Raw genomic sequence first — 19804 nt, 5'->3', positions numbered from 1 at the left:
GGGCGCCACTTCCGGTCCGAGGAAGTCTGAAATACCTTTTCAATTTCTGGAAAAATAAAATATATATTTATAAAATATATAAAATATGTATGTATGCATCTTTCGGCTTCACTTCTAGTTTGACGTAACTTCAGGTCTAATGGCGTCACTTCCGGCCTCCAGAACCATGTGACGTCACACTAAATTTTCGTAAGCGTGGAACGGCGTGACTGTCAGAACCTGGACGAGCGCGCGCAAACCTATTCCGAAATCATTGAGAACTATAGACAAAACTGAAAACAGGTGCTACCACCAGATAAGAAGCTAAGGTATACAGAAGCGACCGCATGTGGCGCTTGCTAGCCGGAAATGTCGTTAACCCAGTATGGGCCTTTCATGTTCTACCAGGGGAACACGAAAACACTCTTTGTAAAACGTGCGGAGATAATATGGTGATAGCAGAGAAAGCGAGGAAGCCCTGCGGCGGAACGAAGATCCCGCTCGGCAGAAACAGGTTGTCCGCCTGGCGGCTGAGGCCGCGAAGAGGTAAAATCTCTTTGTTAGCCTTTAGTCGCGGAGGCGCCAGGCCTCCAGGCCTGCGTTCCGGGGGCGGGGAGTAGTAAGGGGCCTCCATTCCCGGTGGAAATAAAAGCTGCCATCCATCCATCCATCCATCCATCCCATCCATCCATCCATCCATCCATCCATCCATCCATCCATCCGTCCATCCATCCATCCATCCATCCGTCCGCCCGTCCGTCCGTCCGTCCGTCCATCCATCCATCCATCCATCCATCCGTCCGTCCGCCCGTCCATCCGTCCATCCATCCATCCATCCATCCATCCATCCATCCGTCCATCCATCCATCCGTCCATCCATCCATCCATCCATCCATCCATCCATCCATCCATCCATCCATCCATCCATCCATCCATCCATCCATCCATCCATCCATCCATCCATCGTGACCACTTTGGCGGTCAACGACGACAACGCCTGGTTTTGTTGCTACTGCGCCACATAATGCTTTCTCATCAAAATGTGGAAACATGCAGACTAACCCAACATTGGTTCTCCTTGCAGAAAGCCCTGAGGGACTCCCTGATGGCGCCCGATTTCCTCCAGAGCGTCACCGGCAACGAGCGTTCGGCAGTGCTGCACTTGGGCTTCCAGGCTCTGCACGCCTTCGAGAAGAAGCACTCGCGGTTGCCACGACCGTGGAACATGGCACGGAACTTGTACTGGCAAAGTAGTGGAGCGTGAATTAGCCCGGCCGTGGTTAAAAGGCTATTCTTTCCAGTGGTATGGTGGCTTGTCTCGGCTGTATTCGGCCTTTCGGGCTATAGTCGAATACAGCTTAAAGGTGGACTAAAGAGGAATCTGAACTCGTATTTTTTAAAGCGGGAACTCTATCTGCACGTTCCGGGCATTCTTAGAAACTTCGAATTATTATCCTGTGCGGCGGATAACCTAATTAAATCAGATTAAATTAGAACTGTAGCGCAACCAAGACGAACACAAGAAAGGGGCGCAACATTCACCATCTAGCCCAACAAAAGGTTCTTCTAAATAAACCGAATTAAACATCCCGCCTCCTGCCTTCTTTTGAACTCAGCGCGGTAGGTAGGCGGTGTCAACCATCGCGTCAGCCAGTCCCATGGCGGCTTCGCTTTCGATCTTATTTTGTTTGTTAGGTTTACTGAATAAACATTTTCAGTCGCAGACAATATAGCCGCAAATTAGGCCCACGGAAATAAAAATACAAGTGGACTCTTTGTTTTACGTATCACTCCGCCGATGGCAGAGCGGCAAGCCGTCGCGGTACTGGCTGACGCGTTGGTTGACTCCTCCTACCTACCACGTTGAGTTAAAGAAAAAGGGCGGGAGCCGGGGCGTTTAATCCGATTTAATTTGGGCAATCGGCCGTGCAGGAAAATAATGCCACGTTTCTAAGAATGCCCGGAACGTGTTGACAGAGTTCCCGCAGTAAAAAGACGAGTTCAGATAACTCTTTAGTGTGCCTTTAAGTGTGCACTGAAGCTCCGCCCACATTCACGACAGCCGCACAGAATTCCTCCACGACAAAAATTAATCCGTTGTTAAACTTTTCTTGATGCCTTAACAAAGCGCTAATTACAAGGAAAAAAATGTGATCTCCAGAATTTTGATACCTGGCTTGCTTATTATAGACAAACAGTAAAAAGGTGTTTAGTTTATTAGTGTGCTTGGCCAGCGGAGTAATACACGAATCTGCGGACCGTTGTTTTTGTAAGTTGCATACTACTATAGTTAATGGTTGCCGTCACTCCTGTCTTTTGTGTTCTATCTTCTTTTCTTTTAGGCTAAAAATATTTTTAAAATCATTCTTGTTTTCATGTCTTTATTTAATTATTTATTAATGCCTGAAATGCCCAGGGTGTATTACTGGAGGAGGGAACATAATTAATGATACTTTCAGGCCATGAGGTGTTACATAAGGAGGGACAGGAAGTTAAATGCTATACAGTAATAGACAAATATGCAGCGACAGCAATAGTGCGCAACAATAAAATTATGCATAAGTTCGCAAAATGACTCTAAACATGCACTTAAAAGAGGTTGAGGCTGAGCTTGTTGCAAGGTACAGATGGGATTATGGGATTAGCATTGCAGATTCTGCCGCAAGGCTAATCTGGCTCCTCCGGCTTAAAGCTCCTACAGCTCCGAATATAATGTCTCTAGGTTTGGTTTATGGGGGTTTAACGTCCCAAAGCGGCTCAGGCTATGAGGGACCCCGTAGTGAAGGGCTCCGGAAATTTCGACCACCTGGGGTTCTTTAACGTGCACTGACATCGCACAGTACATGTGCACCTAGAATGAATGTCTTCGAACCATCTAATACTCTTGAACGCCTGAGTGTAACTTCTTCGGGGACTTTTCACCGACATACGAACCAACCGGTGGGCTCTGCTTTATCGCAGGAGGATGCGTCTGAGATCGTGTCGCTTGCCCGCGAGCTGAACACTTCGCTAGCGGCACCGTTACGCAGCCTAGACGAGACGCTTCTCTCGACCTTGGCTTGCACATCGGCCGGCTCCCTGAGCCCCATGCAAGCGGTCGTCGGAGCCATTGCGGCACAGGAAATCATGAAGGTAAGTACGCGCGCCTTTCAAGTTGGGTTCTCTCTAAGAGCTGGCAAATTCGCCCGATTCTAGGCAATAGGTAAAACGAAATGAAAAATAAAATAGCTGAGACAAAGTCGGTAAAAACGACAGAATAGTAACTTGAAAAAAAAAACAGTCACAAAAGACAAGGGACAAGAGAAGGAGTCTACACGCCACAACGACTTGTCTTTTGTGACTGGTTTTTTTTTTCAAGTTACTATGAACCAACTGGCCCGCATTTCAACCCTTCTGCGACAGAATAGTGCTGAAAACACGACAGAATATTTGGTCCTTTTGCCCAAATGGCCGATTTTTTCTGTGGTATACCATTCTATTGTTCTCTAGTTCGGTAGCATTTGTGTGGTATTTTCCTGCTCTTCTGTAGTTACGACAAGGAACAGCACAGTGTACAGAAAATAATGTCGCTGCAAACTCTTGTGTTGTTACTACATGTTTATGACCAGACATAATACAAAGCACCTGCTGTGTTTTTCGACTGAGCGGAGGGTGCAAACCTGGACAGTTCAAGTCATCATCATCATCACTAGCAAGAGTACGGCATCTATCAAGACAAATGCCTCGCCCATTGATTCCTATATTAACCCTATATTGTGCCAGCTGGGGCCAACCTATCTCTACAGGTTTTCTTATCCCATCGGACCATCTGACTTTTCGTCTCCTGGTACGATTTGCCTCTGTTTCAATCGAACCCGCTACCTCAACAGACCCCCGGTTATCTGTCCTCCGCATTGCATAACCTGCCCGTGCTAGTTTCTTCTTGATTCCCGAAATCCGTGCTGCCTGAAGGGAGTTCACCGACGACATATTGAAGTTGACAGGCATGAATAGACTACCGCTTTGTAATTATAGGTGCACCACTGCGCCAGGAGGGGTATGAGGTTTCCTAGGCATCTGCGGATGTAAATTAAAAAATGATCTTTTGCATATATGGGAATTAACCCATTACGCTGTCGCGTCATATCCTTAAGGCGGAGCTTAAGTGTACCCTGATTTTTTTTTCTATTACCTTATGTCGTCATTACAACGAAAGCGCAATTCTGCTTCTATTTATCTTTTAATCCTGCTCAGGCTTGCAGCGGAAAGTTCACCCCAATCGTGCAGTGGTTCTACTTCGATTCCTTTGAGTGTCTTCCGCAGTCCCGCAGTGTCCCTGAGGCTAATGCGAACGCATTGGTAAGCATATTGAAGGCTTTCTATTTTCACATCGCTCATCATCGTTTAATTTTAGCACTCATTTCAGTGAATCTTGTCATACCTGTTTGCGACAAGGCTGGCATGTTAAGGGAGGTTGAATGAAGGGCTTCCACCAGAATTCTCATTGAGCTGTAATGAATAGGCAGCGATCGCAGTAGATGACCAAGGGTGGCAGGGACGCCTTCAGAGTCTAAACCTTCCTTGGTCGACACAGTACAGCTTCCAGTTGTAATAATTTAGATGGAAGGAATAGGCACAGCTGCTAGAGCTGGGAAAGCGCGACTCGCGATCGACGTGTACGTCTTCTTTCCATCTTTTCCAGTGCATATACACAAATTACCACATGGTTCTATTATTTGCTTTGTCATGTGAGCATTCAGTTACCTGGATTAATAATTCGAAATCTGCTATCCTAGTTTCATAAATCTTATGGCGATAGTTTTACATGGAGGCCTGACCTTAATAAATGGTATTAGTGACAGAGCACGTCCCAACATAAAACTCGTCATTTCAGTGGCAGGCCAAATACAATGTTATCGTGATTGGTCAGAAGACGTGTGCTATCGAGAATGCACGTGCCTTATATGTTTGCATTCTCCCGTTGGACTTGAATTGGGTTCCGTCGCTAGTGGAGCGAATTCACAGCTCATGTCCAGCACAGCGCTTTACTGAAGCGTCATGCACCACTACACGTGATAGAGTGTCACAGGATCTGCAGCCTAGCGTAGCGCTAGAGAAAAAGCTTTCTGGTCCGGAGGCTCAACGGTTCGAACGCCGCCTGTTGAAATTTTCTTTTTTGAGCTCTAGTTTTTTTTATGCACTTTTCAGACTGTTTATTAAATTGTTGAAAGCTTCAGCATGCACAGCCTAGCATCAGTGCTCATGAACATATTTCGCTGTTCTTTCTTTCTTCAAACCTACCTGCAACACATATTGGGCTAGCATGGTTCCCAGATTGCGCATAAATATCTGCGTGATCAGGTAACGATGCTCTTAGGTTCTGCAGTTAAGTGCTCGAAAAGTGGTAGAAGTAAGCGATGGAAGGTGCTGTATAGGAAATGTTCTGGAAATACGCGCCGAGGGGTGCTTTTCATCTGCAATCGTAATTCCTTAGGACCAAGAGACAGACAGCTCTGGGACAGCTTGGTTGCAGGTATATTTCCAAAAGGGCTTTTAATGTCGTCAAGCCTAATATAACCAGGAGCAGCATGATGCCGGGAGACAGATGAAGAAATCCTGTGAGACGCATGCAATCATGTATGTGGCGGCAATCAAGGTACATTGGTTTGACTTCACCTGGAAGAGAAATGTCAGGGGCACATTGATGCAGCTGCGATATTTGGTGCCACGTAATAAGAACATAATATGCCGCCTCTGCCCGGTGGCAACATAAAGTGCGCCGGGTTTTAGAAATCTAAATTGAAGTCACGCGTTAAAAAAAAGGAATGAAATAAGAAAAGGCGAAACAGCCAGTGCCGTGTTTGTGGATTATAAATGGTCTCATTTTATCAGTCATGCCACAGTCATCGATCCAAGAAGAACAAACTGAAGTTTTAATGTTAGCCTCCACACTAATTCACCCTCTGATTTCACAGGCGAAAACAAGATACGGAGCTCAAGCTTGTGTCCTTGGAGACGATGCTCAAAAGAAGCTTGGATCCCAAAAGTATTTTGTGGTACGGAATGATTTTACTCACCCGTCATTTCATTTGCATTGTTCAGTACATTCATATCTTCTGTTATGTAGGACTTTAGCTCACTGATGCTTAAACCACATTCTTGAGCACTTGCTTTATAGTTCCTCTTAAATTTACCACATTAACGTTCTGTTAGCATAACTGCGACTGTGCTAAGCTCTGTAATATTACTTTACTTGCAACTCTGATTTTTCATACGTTGCTGAGAAACACCTAGGGCATCCACAGGATTTAGCAGCGATAACAAAAATTATGTGCTAAAAGATTGTAGGCCACTTAGCGTGAGCCAGGTGAGTCGTTAATACAGAGTTTTATTGTACTACCGTGCCTCTCTTGGTAGTGAGCAGCTCTGTAAAATTTAGTGATCACACCCTATTAGCGAAGACCCTTGGTCTGTGTATGAGCAGGTTCAGTCAACCAGCGATCGGTGTACTCGCATTAGCATCCTGAGCGTCGCTCTTCCTGCCCCGAAACTTAAACGAAGGAATCGGCTCATCTGTATTCTGCTAGTCTTGGGGGGGGGGGGGGGGGGGGGGGGGGTCTAATACCATACAAAGATATCCTATGGCAGGATCTAGGTAGTTGGCCCAAATAGCTATAAACATTTCCTATGTCCATCTCTAGCCGTAGATTCCGGCGGATATATTTTTGTATAGAGAGCTAAACACAGTTTGATGCTTCCAAAGCTATATCTTTATTAGCATAGATCTTTCAACAGCTGGCAATAAGCACCTCTTTGGGCGCTTATAGACCTTCATAAAAGGCCATAGACGGACAAACCTTTTTCCACAGACGCCCATAAGATGTTTTCGTATGGGATTGTTCCCATCACTTAAATCTACCGTAAATGCGCGTGCTTTCTTGATACATTAAAGTGACTAGGTATTCAGCGCCCACCCTGTTTGTCACTATGCCTTTCTGGTTCCTGCCTTTGAAGATATAAGAGCCCAAACCAACTCGCTGAAACCGGAAATTTTACCCCACTGGAAGCTACGCAGACGACGGCGGTGCGACCCTGCACTTTGTGCGCGATCGAATGCATGTTTGTCTCGCGCAGGTCGGCTCGGGAGCCATCGGGTGCGAACTGCTCAAGAACTTCGCCATGATGGGCTTGGGTGTGGAAGGGGGATGTGTCTACGTCACCGACATGGACATCATCGAGCGGTCCAACCTGAATCGGCAGTTCCTGTTTCGACCTTCGAATGTCGGCGTGAGTGATCGGTCGATCGATTGGTTTCGCTTCTATGACTGACGACAGCGAAACGTTAACTGGTTGTTTACGTTACGCATGGTGGCGCATAAGCAACAATGTCTGCCGTGTGCTAATCACATAGTTACAGAAGTCTCCTTTTTTGTCTAGAAGGTTCTCGTTGTTTTAACAGTGTTCCATTTCGTTATATTTGCGTTTTTAAAAACTGTAAAGACAACTAAGTAGCTAATGAGCTGATTTGATCAAGGAGCAAGTTTTTCTATGTTAAGCGCTTCTTTAGGCCTCCGCCGCGGTGGCTCAGTGGTTAGGGCGCTCGACTACTGATCCGGAGTTCCCGGGTTCGAACCCGACCGCGGCGGCTGCGCTTTTATGGAGGAAAAACGCTAAGGCGCCCGTGTGCTGTGCGATGTCAGTGCACGTTAAAGATCCCCATGTGGTCGAAATTATTCCGGAGCCCTCCACTACGGCACCTCTTCTTCCTTTCTTCTTTCACTCCCTCCTTTATCCCTTCCCTTACGGCGCGGTTCAGGTGTCCAACGATATATGAGGCAGGTACTGCGCCATTTCCTTTCCCCCCAAAACCAATTATTATTATTATATTCTTTAGGCTGTTTCATGTGGCTTATATCGTCAAGCTGGGGGCAATGTGACTAGCAATTTGATGGGATGGTAAGCATGTGCTTAGGTGGAATTATATGCTGCGTGTTCCAATAGTCGAAAATAAACAGTCACTGAAACCATGCTGAAGCCAAAGAAAGCGTGGCGCAATGTTACTTTATTTTTCGGCAGTGGTATTCGGACTCACGACCTTCGTAGATGTTAGATTCATTCTGGCATTAAAAGCAGCCGTGCATTACAGTGTACGCGGAGCGGAGCCTGGCGAGGATATGGCGTCGTGTGCAAAGTACCGATGGATAGTCAGCTCCTCGTTAGCCTCACACCTGCGGTGTTTCCGTAGTTTCGAAATTCATCTCACTAGGTGTCCACTCTGTCCTCATCCTTTCTCATCGCGTCTCATCTCTTTCACAGCACCTGAAGGCCGACACGGCTGCAAACGCTGTGCGCGTGATGAATCCGGACTTCAAGATCATACCGCACAGCAATCGCGTTGGGCCGGAGACAGAGCACGTCTACACAGACGACTTCTTCAGCTCTCTCGACGGCGTGGCGAACGCGCTCGACAACGTCGAAGCACGTGAGTGTGCCCTCGGCAGTCTCTTCTGCAGTTGTCTGCTTTACCGATTCCGAAGGTTTTGCGACAATGGACGTTTTTAGCATACCGGAGACGATTACCGATTTACCGTACCCCGCTTGCGCATGCGCAGTGGCCTTGTTGGACATACTACCGGAGACGTATACCGGTTTACCGTACCCCGCTTGCGCATGCGCAGTGGCCTTGTTGGACGTACTACCGGAGACATATACCGGTTTACCGTACCCCGCTTGCGCATGAGCAGTGGCCTTGTTGGACGTACTACCGGAGACGTATACCGGTTTACCGTACCCCGCTTGCGCATGCGCAGTGGCCTTGTTGGACGTACTACCGGAGACGTATACCGGTTTACCGTACCCCGCTTGCGCATGCGCAGTGGCGTTGTTGGGGTGAAGGGGGGCCTCTGCACATGCGCAAGCGGGGTACGGTAAACCGGTATACGTCTCCGGTAGTACGTCTCCGGTATGCCAAAAATGTCTAATAGCGCTTGAGTGGACTCTGGGCGTCACCGCCGTTACTGCTTCGAAGCCTAAAACGCCTGTCCTGTCTATTGCATGTTCTCGTCTTTCTCTTGTGCCTTCGTATTCCATTAGCTATGTCTCTTCACCAACTAGCTTGAACCGAGTCATTGCGAAGACAAAAGTAAGCGTACATGTAGGAGCATTGTAAGAGGGAACACGGGAGCTCGGGGCCTCCTCGCTTCGCAAAGAATGGGCTGCATCAGAGGCATGTGCGGAAAGGTTTGGTTTATGGTTTATGAGGGTTTAACGTCCCAAAGCGACTCAGGCTATGAGAGACGCCGTAGTGAAGGGCTCCGGGAATTTCGACCACCCGGGGTTCTTTCACGTACACTGACATCGCACAGTACACGGGCCTCTATAATTTCGCCTCCATCGAAATTCGACCGCCGTGGCCGGGATCGAACCCGCGTCTTTCGGGCCAGTAGCCGAGCGCCATAACCACTCAGCCACCGCGGCGGCTATGTGCGGAAAGAGCAGCCAGCCATGCTTACTGGTCATGCGCCTTTGCGCCGATTCTCGCTGCTTCTCGCCCTCTACTCTATCAGTCCGCATTCGACGGTTTGTAAGAGGTTTTCGGCCTTGCTGTAGGGCATCTGCCTCGCATTCGGGAGGAGCTGGGTTCGATCCCCAGTCCGCCGGATGACCATCGGTTTTATGAGTACAAGATTTCCCGGAAGCAGGTGCTCGTCTATTCTGGAGTGAAATGCTTGAAAAAAAAAAAGGGCTTTTGGTCACCTCACTTTCCATCAATTAAAAAGAATAAGAGGCCACAGTGGGTTTATCGCACAAAGGAGATTTCAGTTCGTCACGGATAGGTTTTCCATCAATGATAGGGTGAGGTGGCCAAAGGCCCACCCCAGAAGAGCCGAGCACCAAGCCGGGGGAAATGCTGGGCCCATTAGGAAACGGTTGGGCACCTGGCGGCACTGGGAATCGAACCGCAGCTGCACCTCCCGGATGCGAGGCGGATACTGCACCACAATGCCATCGCTTCCTCTTGTTCTTATTCCATTTTATTTTGCCCGCCACTCCAGGCCACGTTTTCGATCTACTTTTCAATTTTGCTGATTTTACAATTTTTTTCCTTCATAGCCTTGTGCACGTCACTGTTTTTATTCGTTTCAACTTCACGTTGTATTTTATTGACATGGCTACACTGAAATCTGGCAACTGCGCAGCTTTCTCTAAATGTACTGCCATTTTTTATGTCATATAATTGTTTGCGCTCTGAAATAAAACTCAGTTGGTAGTCAGTGCCCGTGCGTGCCCTTACAAGAACTTCTTTAGACAGGCTATAGACTGTATATAGACTTATGTCTATAAAGTCTATAGACTCTTATAGGCGAATTCTAGAGAACAGTCTATAGGCAATACAAATTCTATAGAAAGTCTATAGACAATCTATATATTTATGGCCATACACTTTTAGTAGACTTCTGTCTACAGAGAATCTACAGACTATAAAGAGACCAAGGTAAATATCTATAGGAAGGCAATAGAGTCTATAATAAGTCTATATACTGTCTATAGACCATTTTTATCAGGGTGTCTTGTACAGTTGTGACCAATATCAGAGAAAACACACTGGCGCGAAATTAAGATTTTTCTGTCTGTTTATTCTCTAAAATTAGAATGATTTTCGGATACTAAAAGGCAATAGGAACGCTAATATTAAAGGAAACAGGTAGACTGTGCTCGTAAGGCGTAGTTATGGAGTAATAAGTGAGCACTCAGACTTTATTCCCTTTAATAATTATTATTCACGATTGTGTCTTTTGTGTACGTCTGTCCTTGTGTCTAGCTCCGCTTATTCACAATACACCAAGTGTTTGCTGTAGTCCACTGCACTCCAAAGTGGTTCCGAAGTTCTTTTTCTTCTTTACTATAGCGTTGGGCGGGGATAAGGCAGTGTTGCTCTTCGCCGACGGTTATAGCAACTCTCAAAGACTGTGTTGTAAGCAGCAGTAGCAGAAAACGAAACTACTGCTTGCAACTAGCTTATGTTTCCTGTCTTCAAGGATTTGCGGAATATTCCTTTCGCGCTATTTAACATGACTCAAACGTCGATTTGCCACCCTTCTCAGCTAAAACGCCCAAATGGTCGAAATTAGTCCTTAATCTTCGCATAAGGCGTTGCCTCACAGCCGACCGTACGGCTTTGACGCGTGAAAATTTGTCTCAATATTATGACTTTTTGTAGACGACACCGAGACAGTAAGGGGGAGAGAGACTTACATTCAGTTCTTACATTTTTTAAGGAATGTACCTTTGGGGCAAAAGTAACAGACCGTCCCTCCAAGTTCTCGCCTGTGCCGCTCTGCGTGGTGGCGCCACCGGACAAGACGCTTACAAGACCGGGGGGGGGGGGGGGGGAGGAGTGGGGGTCTGTTACTTCTGCCCCCGATGGTACAGTGTACACCCTAACAAAAATTTCTGTAGACAACTGTCCGTAGACTTCCATCTACAAAGCATATAGACTCTCTGTAGACAAACCCTAGAGAACAGTCTATAGGTTATACAGTTTCTATAGACAGTGTATAGACAATCTATAGATTAATGGCCATAAACGTTTAGTAGACTTTTGTCTATAGACAGTCATAGACTATGAATATACAAAAAGAGTATGTGTGTGTGAGTGTGTTGGGTTTAATGACACATAGGCAGCTAAAGTAATCATGCGCCAAGCACAAGGCAGACAAAAAGAAATGTCTATAGGACAGCAACAGAGTCTATATGAAGTCTACAGACTGTCTATAGACGATCTCTGTAAGGGCATTCCTTCAAGACTATACTGAGAAGACAGCGAAACGCGCACGTTGCAGGCACCTACATCGACATACGGTGCGTCCAGCACGGCAAGCCGCTCCTCGAGTCCGGCACCCTGGGCACCAAGGGCAACGTTCAGGTGGTGGTTCCCCACCTGACAGAGTCGTATTCCTCCACGCGCGACCCACCTGAAAAGTCAATTCCGATTTGCACACTGAAGCACTTTCCCAACGCCATCGAACACACCTTGCAGGTACGGCGTTCGCGCCTAGATCAGAATCAGTTTCTAGAAGGAAAGCTCTACTACGCGAGGAACAACTTCTGGTTTAGCGTCGGCTCGTCGCTTTGACCTTCAAAGCATAGCAAGGTCAAACTAGGATTAAGTCATTCTGCCGTAGCCATGATATACTAAGTATGGCATGGAGGCACACCTATTGACCAACTATCAAAGCCACTGACCAGCAGTTATGTGACCTTTGACCTTGTACTTCGATATTTGATCTTCACCTTCAGAGCTGAGGTTCGCGTCACCTGATGTGACGTCATGCGATGACGTAGCGATGACGTCACACCATTCTTCGCTATAAATACCGCTGGCTTTGTTTTCGCTCGCCTAATATGTTCAGCCGTGTTGAAGCTCAGCCAATTTTGTCAGCTTGCGCCGGTGTTACTTGTTCTAGTAGTGTAAAACTCCCAGACATATCGCCATTTTCATGAGCGGAGTAGCGATACCTGTGGTTGCAGCCGCTTCTGAAATGGGGCATTTCTCACAGAACGCTTGAAGTCAGTGCGAAATGCTGGTGTGAAGCATTCGAGCACACAATAACAACTTTCCAGAATGAAACTACTAACATTAGAAATAACACAAGGTTGTTCTTGTGAGCCAATGTAAAGAAAGAACTGCGACTGATTTGTTGCTTAAACGCCAAAAGGAAAATTTGTTCATTTTATGCTCATATAAGTTCTGTGTTATTCTGTGGCAAATTTCTGACGAGATATTCTCCTAACGTTTTTGTTAGTATTTACACCTGCATGGTTACCGGAAGGGTATCAAACGGAAGGGCTTTTTTTTCTGCTTCTTGATGTGTAGCTTACTAAAGCAATAAAGCAGTGGCACTTCGAGTAATCCTGCATCTTTTTTTTCTTTCTGCAGTGGGCCCGTGATGAATTTGAAGGTCTGTTCAAGCAGGATGCAGAGAATGCTTCAAAGTTTCTGACGTGAGTACTTTAGACTGCGCATGCCCGTATCAAATTTCTTTCCACTGTATTCAGTGCCATATTAACGATGCGAAATGTAAAGTCGTGCGCATTCCCAGACAATCATTATAACAGCTTAAACGTAATTGAAAGTCTTCGAATCCAGAGAGTACGAAGTGGCAGGAAAGACAAGGAGGTTGAACCGACGATTTTATGCAAAGGGATGCGAATTTCAGCTGTTAAGCTCGTCACGTATGTGTAGGCGGATCGCGATCATGTCTGAGGTGTCGCGTGACTCATTATTCTGACCAGTAAGTCATACCGGCGCTGGGATGTGTGACTTTAATTGCTGTGTGATAGCATAATTTCATAGGAACGACCATCACAAAATCTTGGGTAGGTCTGGTTGTAGAAGATGAGGCTTTAAGAGGACGAGTGACCGGAATCGGCTTATTAGCAGCTCATAGGCTCAAAAAAGAAGGCTATACGAGATAAATAGTGAATTTCAAGATTCGTACACCTAAGTAATACGTACGTCACAAGGAATTTTTAGTTGGCTCCCAAACCTAAGCAAGTGCCGTGCCATTTTCTTGTTGAATGTTGTGCGATCAACGCATTACAGTAGTTATAAGATAGGGAATGCAAAACAGTAGTGCACGCAGTCATCACTCTTGTCAGAGTCACAACGAGAGTAAGTACTAATTTGTTAGAGTAGAAATACGGACTAGTTGGTCTTGGTAATTCGAATGCGTGTTTTCAGCGCGAAATTAGACAGAACGTAGGGAAAGAGATGCACGCAGGAGAAAAACCGAACTCAGGTTATAATCGTGTGACCACAGATATACGCACAAACAAGAAACGCGAAGCAGATAGATCACAAAACTTATTTTAGAGGAGGAGTTCTGGTAGTCAGCAACTGTATTTGGACTTTATGTTGAAATGTCGATAACAAAAAACCCGGTGTCTTATGCAACACACCCTTTGCAAATATAAAAATGGTACCCAACGAATATTTCTTGTTCAGGCACGCAGAACTGAACTAAAACGAAAGCTAGTGAAGAGGAATGCCGGAAGAATGTTCTGATACTACTGTAAGTTACTCGGGAAAAAAAAGCCGTAAAAATTTGAAAAGATTCTCGAGAGGTTTGACACTATTTAAAGAACAAAGACTATAGAAAGCAGAATGCACAAAATAAAAATAAAAATATCATGAACACCCAAGGCGCGCTAAGAACAGATCGTTTTAAATTCACTTCGAAGTTAAGTAATGGATAATTGAATATCATCGTTGCTAGAGAGAGAGAGAGGGGGGGGGGGTTAATTATCCTTGCGACTGTTTTGACTATAGCCCAAGCGAGAAGGTGGTCTTGTCGTTGTTCGCTCGTTTTGAGAATTTTGTGTGACATCAGCTCGGTGTTCTTGAAACCTGTACGCTGCCATAACATTGTGTACCATCCGTCAGTGGCGTTAATCTTCTCTCATGCATTGGCCGTTGCCAGAGATCCCATGTTTGTGGAGAAGACGTTAAAACTGTCGGGTGACCAACCAGTAAGCATTGCTCTCTTTTACTCTCTTCTTAGCTGGCACCACTTGAGGCTATGCCGCGTTTTGTTGTGCGTACAGCCATCGACTCTAGTCCGATGTACCCTTTACACAGCTCTATGCTTAAAATTTATATCTAATTGTAATTGGCCTTCTTTACTCCCTGATTGTTGCTCACTTCGCGCTTCTGTGTACAGCTCGAGGTGCTCGACGCGGTCAAGCGCATGCTGGTGGACGAGATGCCGACTTCGTTCAGCGACTGCGTCGCCTGGGCCAGGCTGCACTTCCAAAAGCAGTACAGCAACCAGATACGGCAGCTCCTGCACAACTTTCCCAAAGACCACGTGAGTACTGAATACAGAGTTAACGAGGGCAGTGAAGGTACGATTGGAAGAAAAAAATAAATGTGGATTAACTCAGATAATCCAGGATATACAAAGCGAAAGATGTCGGCGTTCACTGCGTTCATTGGCATTGGCGTTGCCAATGTTCTAGATAGCGATGGCTTTGAGCAAAGGAAGGACGCATAACTGGCTCCCTGGATATGCGGACGCCTCATTCGTGCTTTGATAGATGTGGCGATGGTGGGAGAGAGATGTGGCCCGAATGCATTAGCGCTGACAGCGTTGTGGCTGACATGTGGCACTGCAGCAATAGCTACGCCGAAGCGTTCATTTGGGGATCAATCTCGCGATCAACCATTAACTGCATGCCACCTCCCAGGGTGGCAGGGAGGGCGCGCTACCTATCCAGTGTGCGGACCGCAATCAAAGCAGGCTTTTGCAGGGAAGGGAGGAAGGTGGAAGTGAAAGAAGAAAGAGAAAACTGAAAATTGAGAAAGCTGGGCCCCGCCGCGGTGGCTCAGTGGTTAGGGCGCTCGACTACTGATCCGGAGTTCCCGGGTTCGAACCCGACCGCGGCGGCTGCGTTTTTATGGAGGAAAAACTCTAAGGCGCCCGTGTGCTGTGCGATGTCAGTGCACGTTAAAGATCCCCATGTGGTCGAAATTATTCCGGAGACCTCCACTACGGCACCTCGCTCTTCCTTTCTTCTTTCACTCCCTCCTTTATCCCTTCCCTTACGGCGCGGTTCAGGTGTCCAACGATCTATGAGACAGATACTGCGCCATTTCCTTTCCCCCACAAAAACCAATTATTATTTATTATTAGAAAGCTGGAGTTTGAGGAAAGGCGCGGCGCTGCGCAGCGGCGGAACACCTGTGGCTCAGTGCTGCTAGTGATGCATGCGTTGTAGTGACTAGGGAGCGAGAGAGAGAGAGAGAAATATCGGTGACGAGGTGCGCGTTGTGACGTCATGTGCCTCCTCGGAGTACCGCCACGGCGAAATCGCAAGTTCGCGGCCAGTAAAGCTTTCGCGTTAAAAAACGTGTTTATTACTGCGCTCATTGACCCGCCATAAATGTTAATGCGAAACTCCGCTTTGATGGCTTGGTGTCTGAGGCGTTTACGTCGCCTATAGCGCAGAGTCTCATGCCGTATCAATCGGCCAATAACATTCCATTTGTTCGGGACGAAATGGATGAATTACTTAGTGCGACACACAGTGGCTTAGGCTTCCGGCTGGTGGTTAAGGTTTGCGGGGCCGATCCCAGTAGGGGCAGACCGGTGTAAGAAAGGGACAAACGGGCCCAGGTGGTGGTTTTTTCACGCCTGCTGAAGAACTATTGGTGGTCAAAAAAACAAACACGGACTTTTCTACAGCAACCTGCCTGTTAGTCAGTAGTTTTGCCTTGTTAGTAACTACAACTAGTAATCTGCCGCCAGCCTAAACTCGTGTGCTGGCATTTTCGGCAGCAACCGAGTTACGCCCGAGGCAAATTTTTCTGCACAAAATTGCAAAATTTTCTGGTTACTTTTCCCCTAAATTTGATACTGACTTTTGGATATTATATGACAAGAAGAAGACTTGTTAGAAACTTTTTATAAAACAGAAAAAACTGACCTTGTTGCACGTGATGATTGAGTAATGAATAAAGTAGTGGTAACACCTTATTCCCTCTCACATATTTACGACTGTTCAGATAAATGATGTAACAAACTTAGTGCAGGGTTTGCATCAGGCATACGCGCAATATTCCGTGTCGATGGAAAGTGGCGTATGCCTACCTTGCTCGAATTTCTCGTAAACATTTCTGATGAACAAACTTAAGTCTTGACATTACAAAACGACCGCGTTTATAACTCTAATACTACTGACGCGTTTCCGGTGTCAAAGCTGTTAAAGCTGTGTATAGTACAGGAAGCAAAAGCTAGTAGCAGTTCTGATATTTAAACGGGCTTTACCACAGCCTGCCTTCATAAAACACGTATGATAACGAGCCGAAATGTAGAATGTTTTTCTAGCATACATCATCCATTAAAACTGCAGCAGAAATTGGCGTCTTTTTTTCATAGCTTTTTCTTCCTTTATAGCACACGACTACACTAGATGTTGACAGCGCAGATTTTTTTTTTTTTTTGCACGATGATTGCTTGCAAGTTGAAGAACCACTCTTTTTCCTGAACCTGGAGGCGGGACAAGTAGCACATCGGATTAAGTGGGAATGTTCATTTTGCGAGTATGTTTCTCTTTATCATTGAGAGTATCTGTGAATGTTTACCATGTAATTTTTAGACAGTGGTTAATATAATAATAATTGGTTTTTGGAAAAAGAAAATGCCGCAGTATCTGTCTCATATATCGTTGGACACCTGAACCGCGCCGTAAGGGAAGTAATAAAGGAGGGAGTGAAATGAGAATGGAAGAAAGAATGGAGAATGGAAGGTGCCGTAGTGGAGGGCTCCGGAGTAATTTCGACCACCTGGGGATCTTTAACGTGCACTGACATCGCACAGCACACGGGCGCCTTAGCGTTTTTCATCCATAAAAGCGCAGCCGCCGCGGTCGGGTTCGAACCCGGGACAGTGCTTAACATCTTAATACCTTACGCAAAGGTCTTTCCTCCTTCCCGATGCTTTGCGCAAGGTCGGCACCGGTCCTTAATGCAATATGAGGACAGCCTGCTTAATGCCTACTTCACTGTTCTAAACCATCCTTTTTTTCCTGTTTTGACTGAAGCTTACAAGCTCAGGCGCTCCATTCTGGTCGGGCTTCAAACGCTGTCCTCACCCCATCGATTTCAAGGCCAGTGAGGTGCGTTTACTGCATGACACTTTTGTGCGTGCATACCTGCACGACTGAGTGCATTGCGTGCACAGTTTTTTTTTTTGTTTTTCACCAGTTGCGCACATGCGTATAACTCAATGTGCGCTCTACCCATAGCACTGATTTATTTGTTTCAAGCAAATTTAGCATCCTTTATTTTGAAAATAGGGCGTTTTTTTCAATGCCAGATAGCAAATGTAGCAAACATTTCTTAAAATAGTGACCGAGGTAGCACGCCCTCTGCCATTTTTTTATTTACATGAACAGTAAAGAGGTTGGTGCTACATAGCCATTCTATTAGCTGCGTTAGCATGCCATTTTCTTGCTGACAGATTTTTCGCCAGTACTAATGTAAGTCTTCTTTTTTTGTTGCTGGATTTCTACCTCCATATGCACATCCAAAAAAACAAAATGATTCCACGATCTTTCGGGCATAAGTTTCACAAATCCTTGTATTTCATTATTACAGTTTCAAATATTTCGACTGTTAGTAAGAAATTTTGTACATGCATGCTTTTGAAAAGTTAAACACTGATGTGTTCCGCTGGAAAAGCAACGAATTACCTGTCCTGAGGCCTGGTTATACTATTTAGAAGAGAAGCATTTTTTGAATCGAAAGGATAAATGGCGCCTGGAAAGTTTAAGCACTTAAAATTACAGTACTGCGTGTTTGCATGTCTGTATGCAGCTAGCGCGTTTCTGCACAACTATGTGCACTGGGAGCACACATCAACGCTTTCTGTGCCAGTGGGTCCAAACATGTCATGAGGTTGTATCGCGCCATTAGGCAAGTAATTAAATATGTAAGAAGGACTACAAGGGCAATTTCCGAAAATAATGCAAATATTTTGTGTAGGCTCGAAATGTGAATCAATTGAAGAGATGAGCGCGCATCCAAGCTGCCACAAAGAAGAAATGATCTTTTAACTGTCTCTTGTCTATACTGTCGCTATTAAAATTTTTTGACTGTCTATAGACTGTCCATAAACTTCCGTCTATAAAGTCTATAGACTGTCTGTGGACAAATTCTAGGGAACAATCTATAGGCGATACAAATGCTATAGACAGTATAGACAATCTATAGATTTATGGCAATATACATTTAGTAGACTGTTGTCTATAGACTACGGACCGAGAAAAATAAATATCTGTTGAAGGCAATAGTCGAGTCTATAAGAAGTCTATAGACCGTCTACAGACCATTTTTATAAGGGACGCGTACCGAAACAACGACCAAACCTCACAACCTCTCTATAGTATACTGCAGTAGCACGTACCTCATGCACGGACTAGCGTATTCTGTGCCAGCGCATGCTTTAAAAGGGCATTTATTTTGTTTGCAAAATGTCCTTTCTGATTTGAGCTGTACGCGGAACACGCAACTTTCGAACGGGTTGTGCGCATCTTAAGTTGGCACGTGTGCTGCATTATCCGGAGGTTCTATGGTCGGTAACGGAAGTCGCTTATATACTGCTCGAGCATCGACTAAATTGCCTCGCAATGCCCGACACTCCACGGTTTCAAAAAGCAGGAGCATAGCGTACCGAAGCGGGGACACTGGATGCCACCATGGCGATAACTGTCTTTCTCTCGGTGGTACTGATACCACGCACAGCTGTGGTGTGGCGCTGCAGTGGAGTTTTTCCTTGAGTCACTGGAAAAAAAGTTCAGAGCACCACATTCGTCTTCCCCGTGCCGCCGGACATGGAATGTATATGACTGTCACACCTCAGGGCCATCACAGGACATGCACAAAAAGACGGCACGAAGGCAGAAGACACGATAGGACGAGCGCAAGTATCAATCCTACTAGCCTGACAACAACTCTTGCTGAACGCCTCAGTGTTGCGAAAACAGTTGGAACTAGCCTTCACAGGTGACCCGAATAGAGCCGCGCCATTCCTTTTCGTTCAAGTGTTCGCGATATTGCCAGAGAGATAGAGAGAGAGAGCGACTACTTTATTTGGCACAGGTGTCGGGAATTAAGGCAGATGGTCCCTGTGTGGCCCCCAGGTGGGGGCGACGTCCCGGGCCCACGAAATCTGCGCACATTGAGTGGTCTTTTCTGGCTGTGTGAGTTCTGTCCCGCCTGCGCGGGGGTTTGAATTATCACCGACAGTAACGGCGTTGCGGAGGCAGATAGTCACGGCATCAC

At 46.1% G+C, this 19804-nt stretch overlaps 1 protein-coding gene across 1 annotated transcript in view; it reads left to right on the top strand.

Annotated features, from left to right (window-relative positions):
* The window catches only part of LOC144103755 (ubiquitin-like modifier-activating enzyme 1), a 70840-nt gene that overhangs the window by 42737 nt on the left and 8299 nt on the right, over positions 1–19804 (top strand). Inside the window, exons 9-19 of the mRNA XM_077636410.1 lie at positions 1064–1207; positions 2941–3111; positions 4213–4317; positions 5934–6014; positions 7093–7245; positions 8275–8440; positions 11802–11998; positions 12899–12963; positions 14442–14490; positions 14682–14828; positions 17563–17637. Of these exons, the coding sequence (XP_077492536.1) occupies positions 1064–1207; positions 2941–3111; positions 4213–4317; positions 5934–6014; positions 7093–7245; positions 8275–8440; positions 11802–11998; positions 12899–12963; positions 14442–14490; positions 14682–14828; positions 17563–17637 (1353 nt within the window). The remainder of the gene's footprint in view (positions 1–1063; positions 1208–2940; positions 3112–4212; positions 4318–5933; positions 6015–7092; positions 7246–8274; positions 8441–11801; positions 11999–12898; positions 12964–14441; positions 14491–14681; positions 14829–17562; positions 17638–19804) is intronic.

The sequence above is a fragment of the Amblyomma americanum genome, chromosome 9 (assembly GCF_052857255.1).
Source record: "Amblyomma americanum isolate KBUSLIRL-KWMA chromosome 9, ASM5285725v1, whole genome shotgun sequence".
NCBI lineage: Eukaryota > Metazoa > Arthropoda > Arachnida > Ixodida > Ixodidae > Amblyomma > Amblyomma americanum.
Note: the sequence above shows the minus strand (reverse complement) of the source record. Positions and strands in the feature narration are given on the sequence as shown.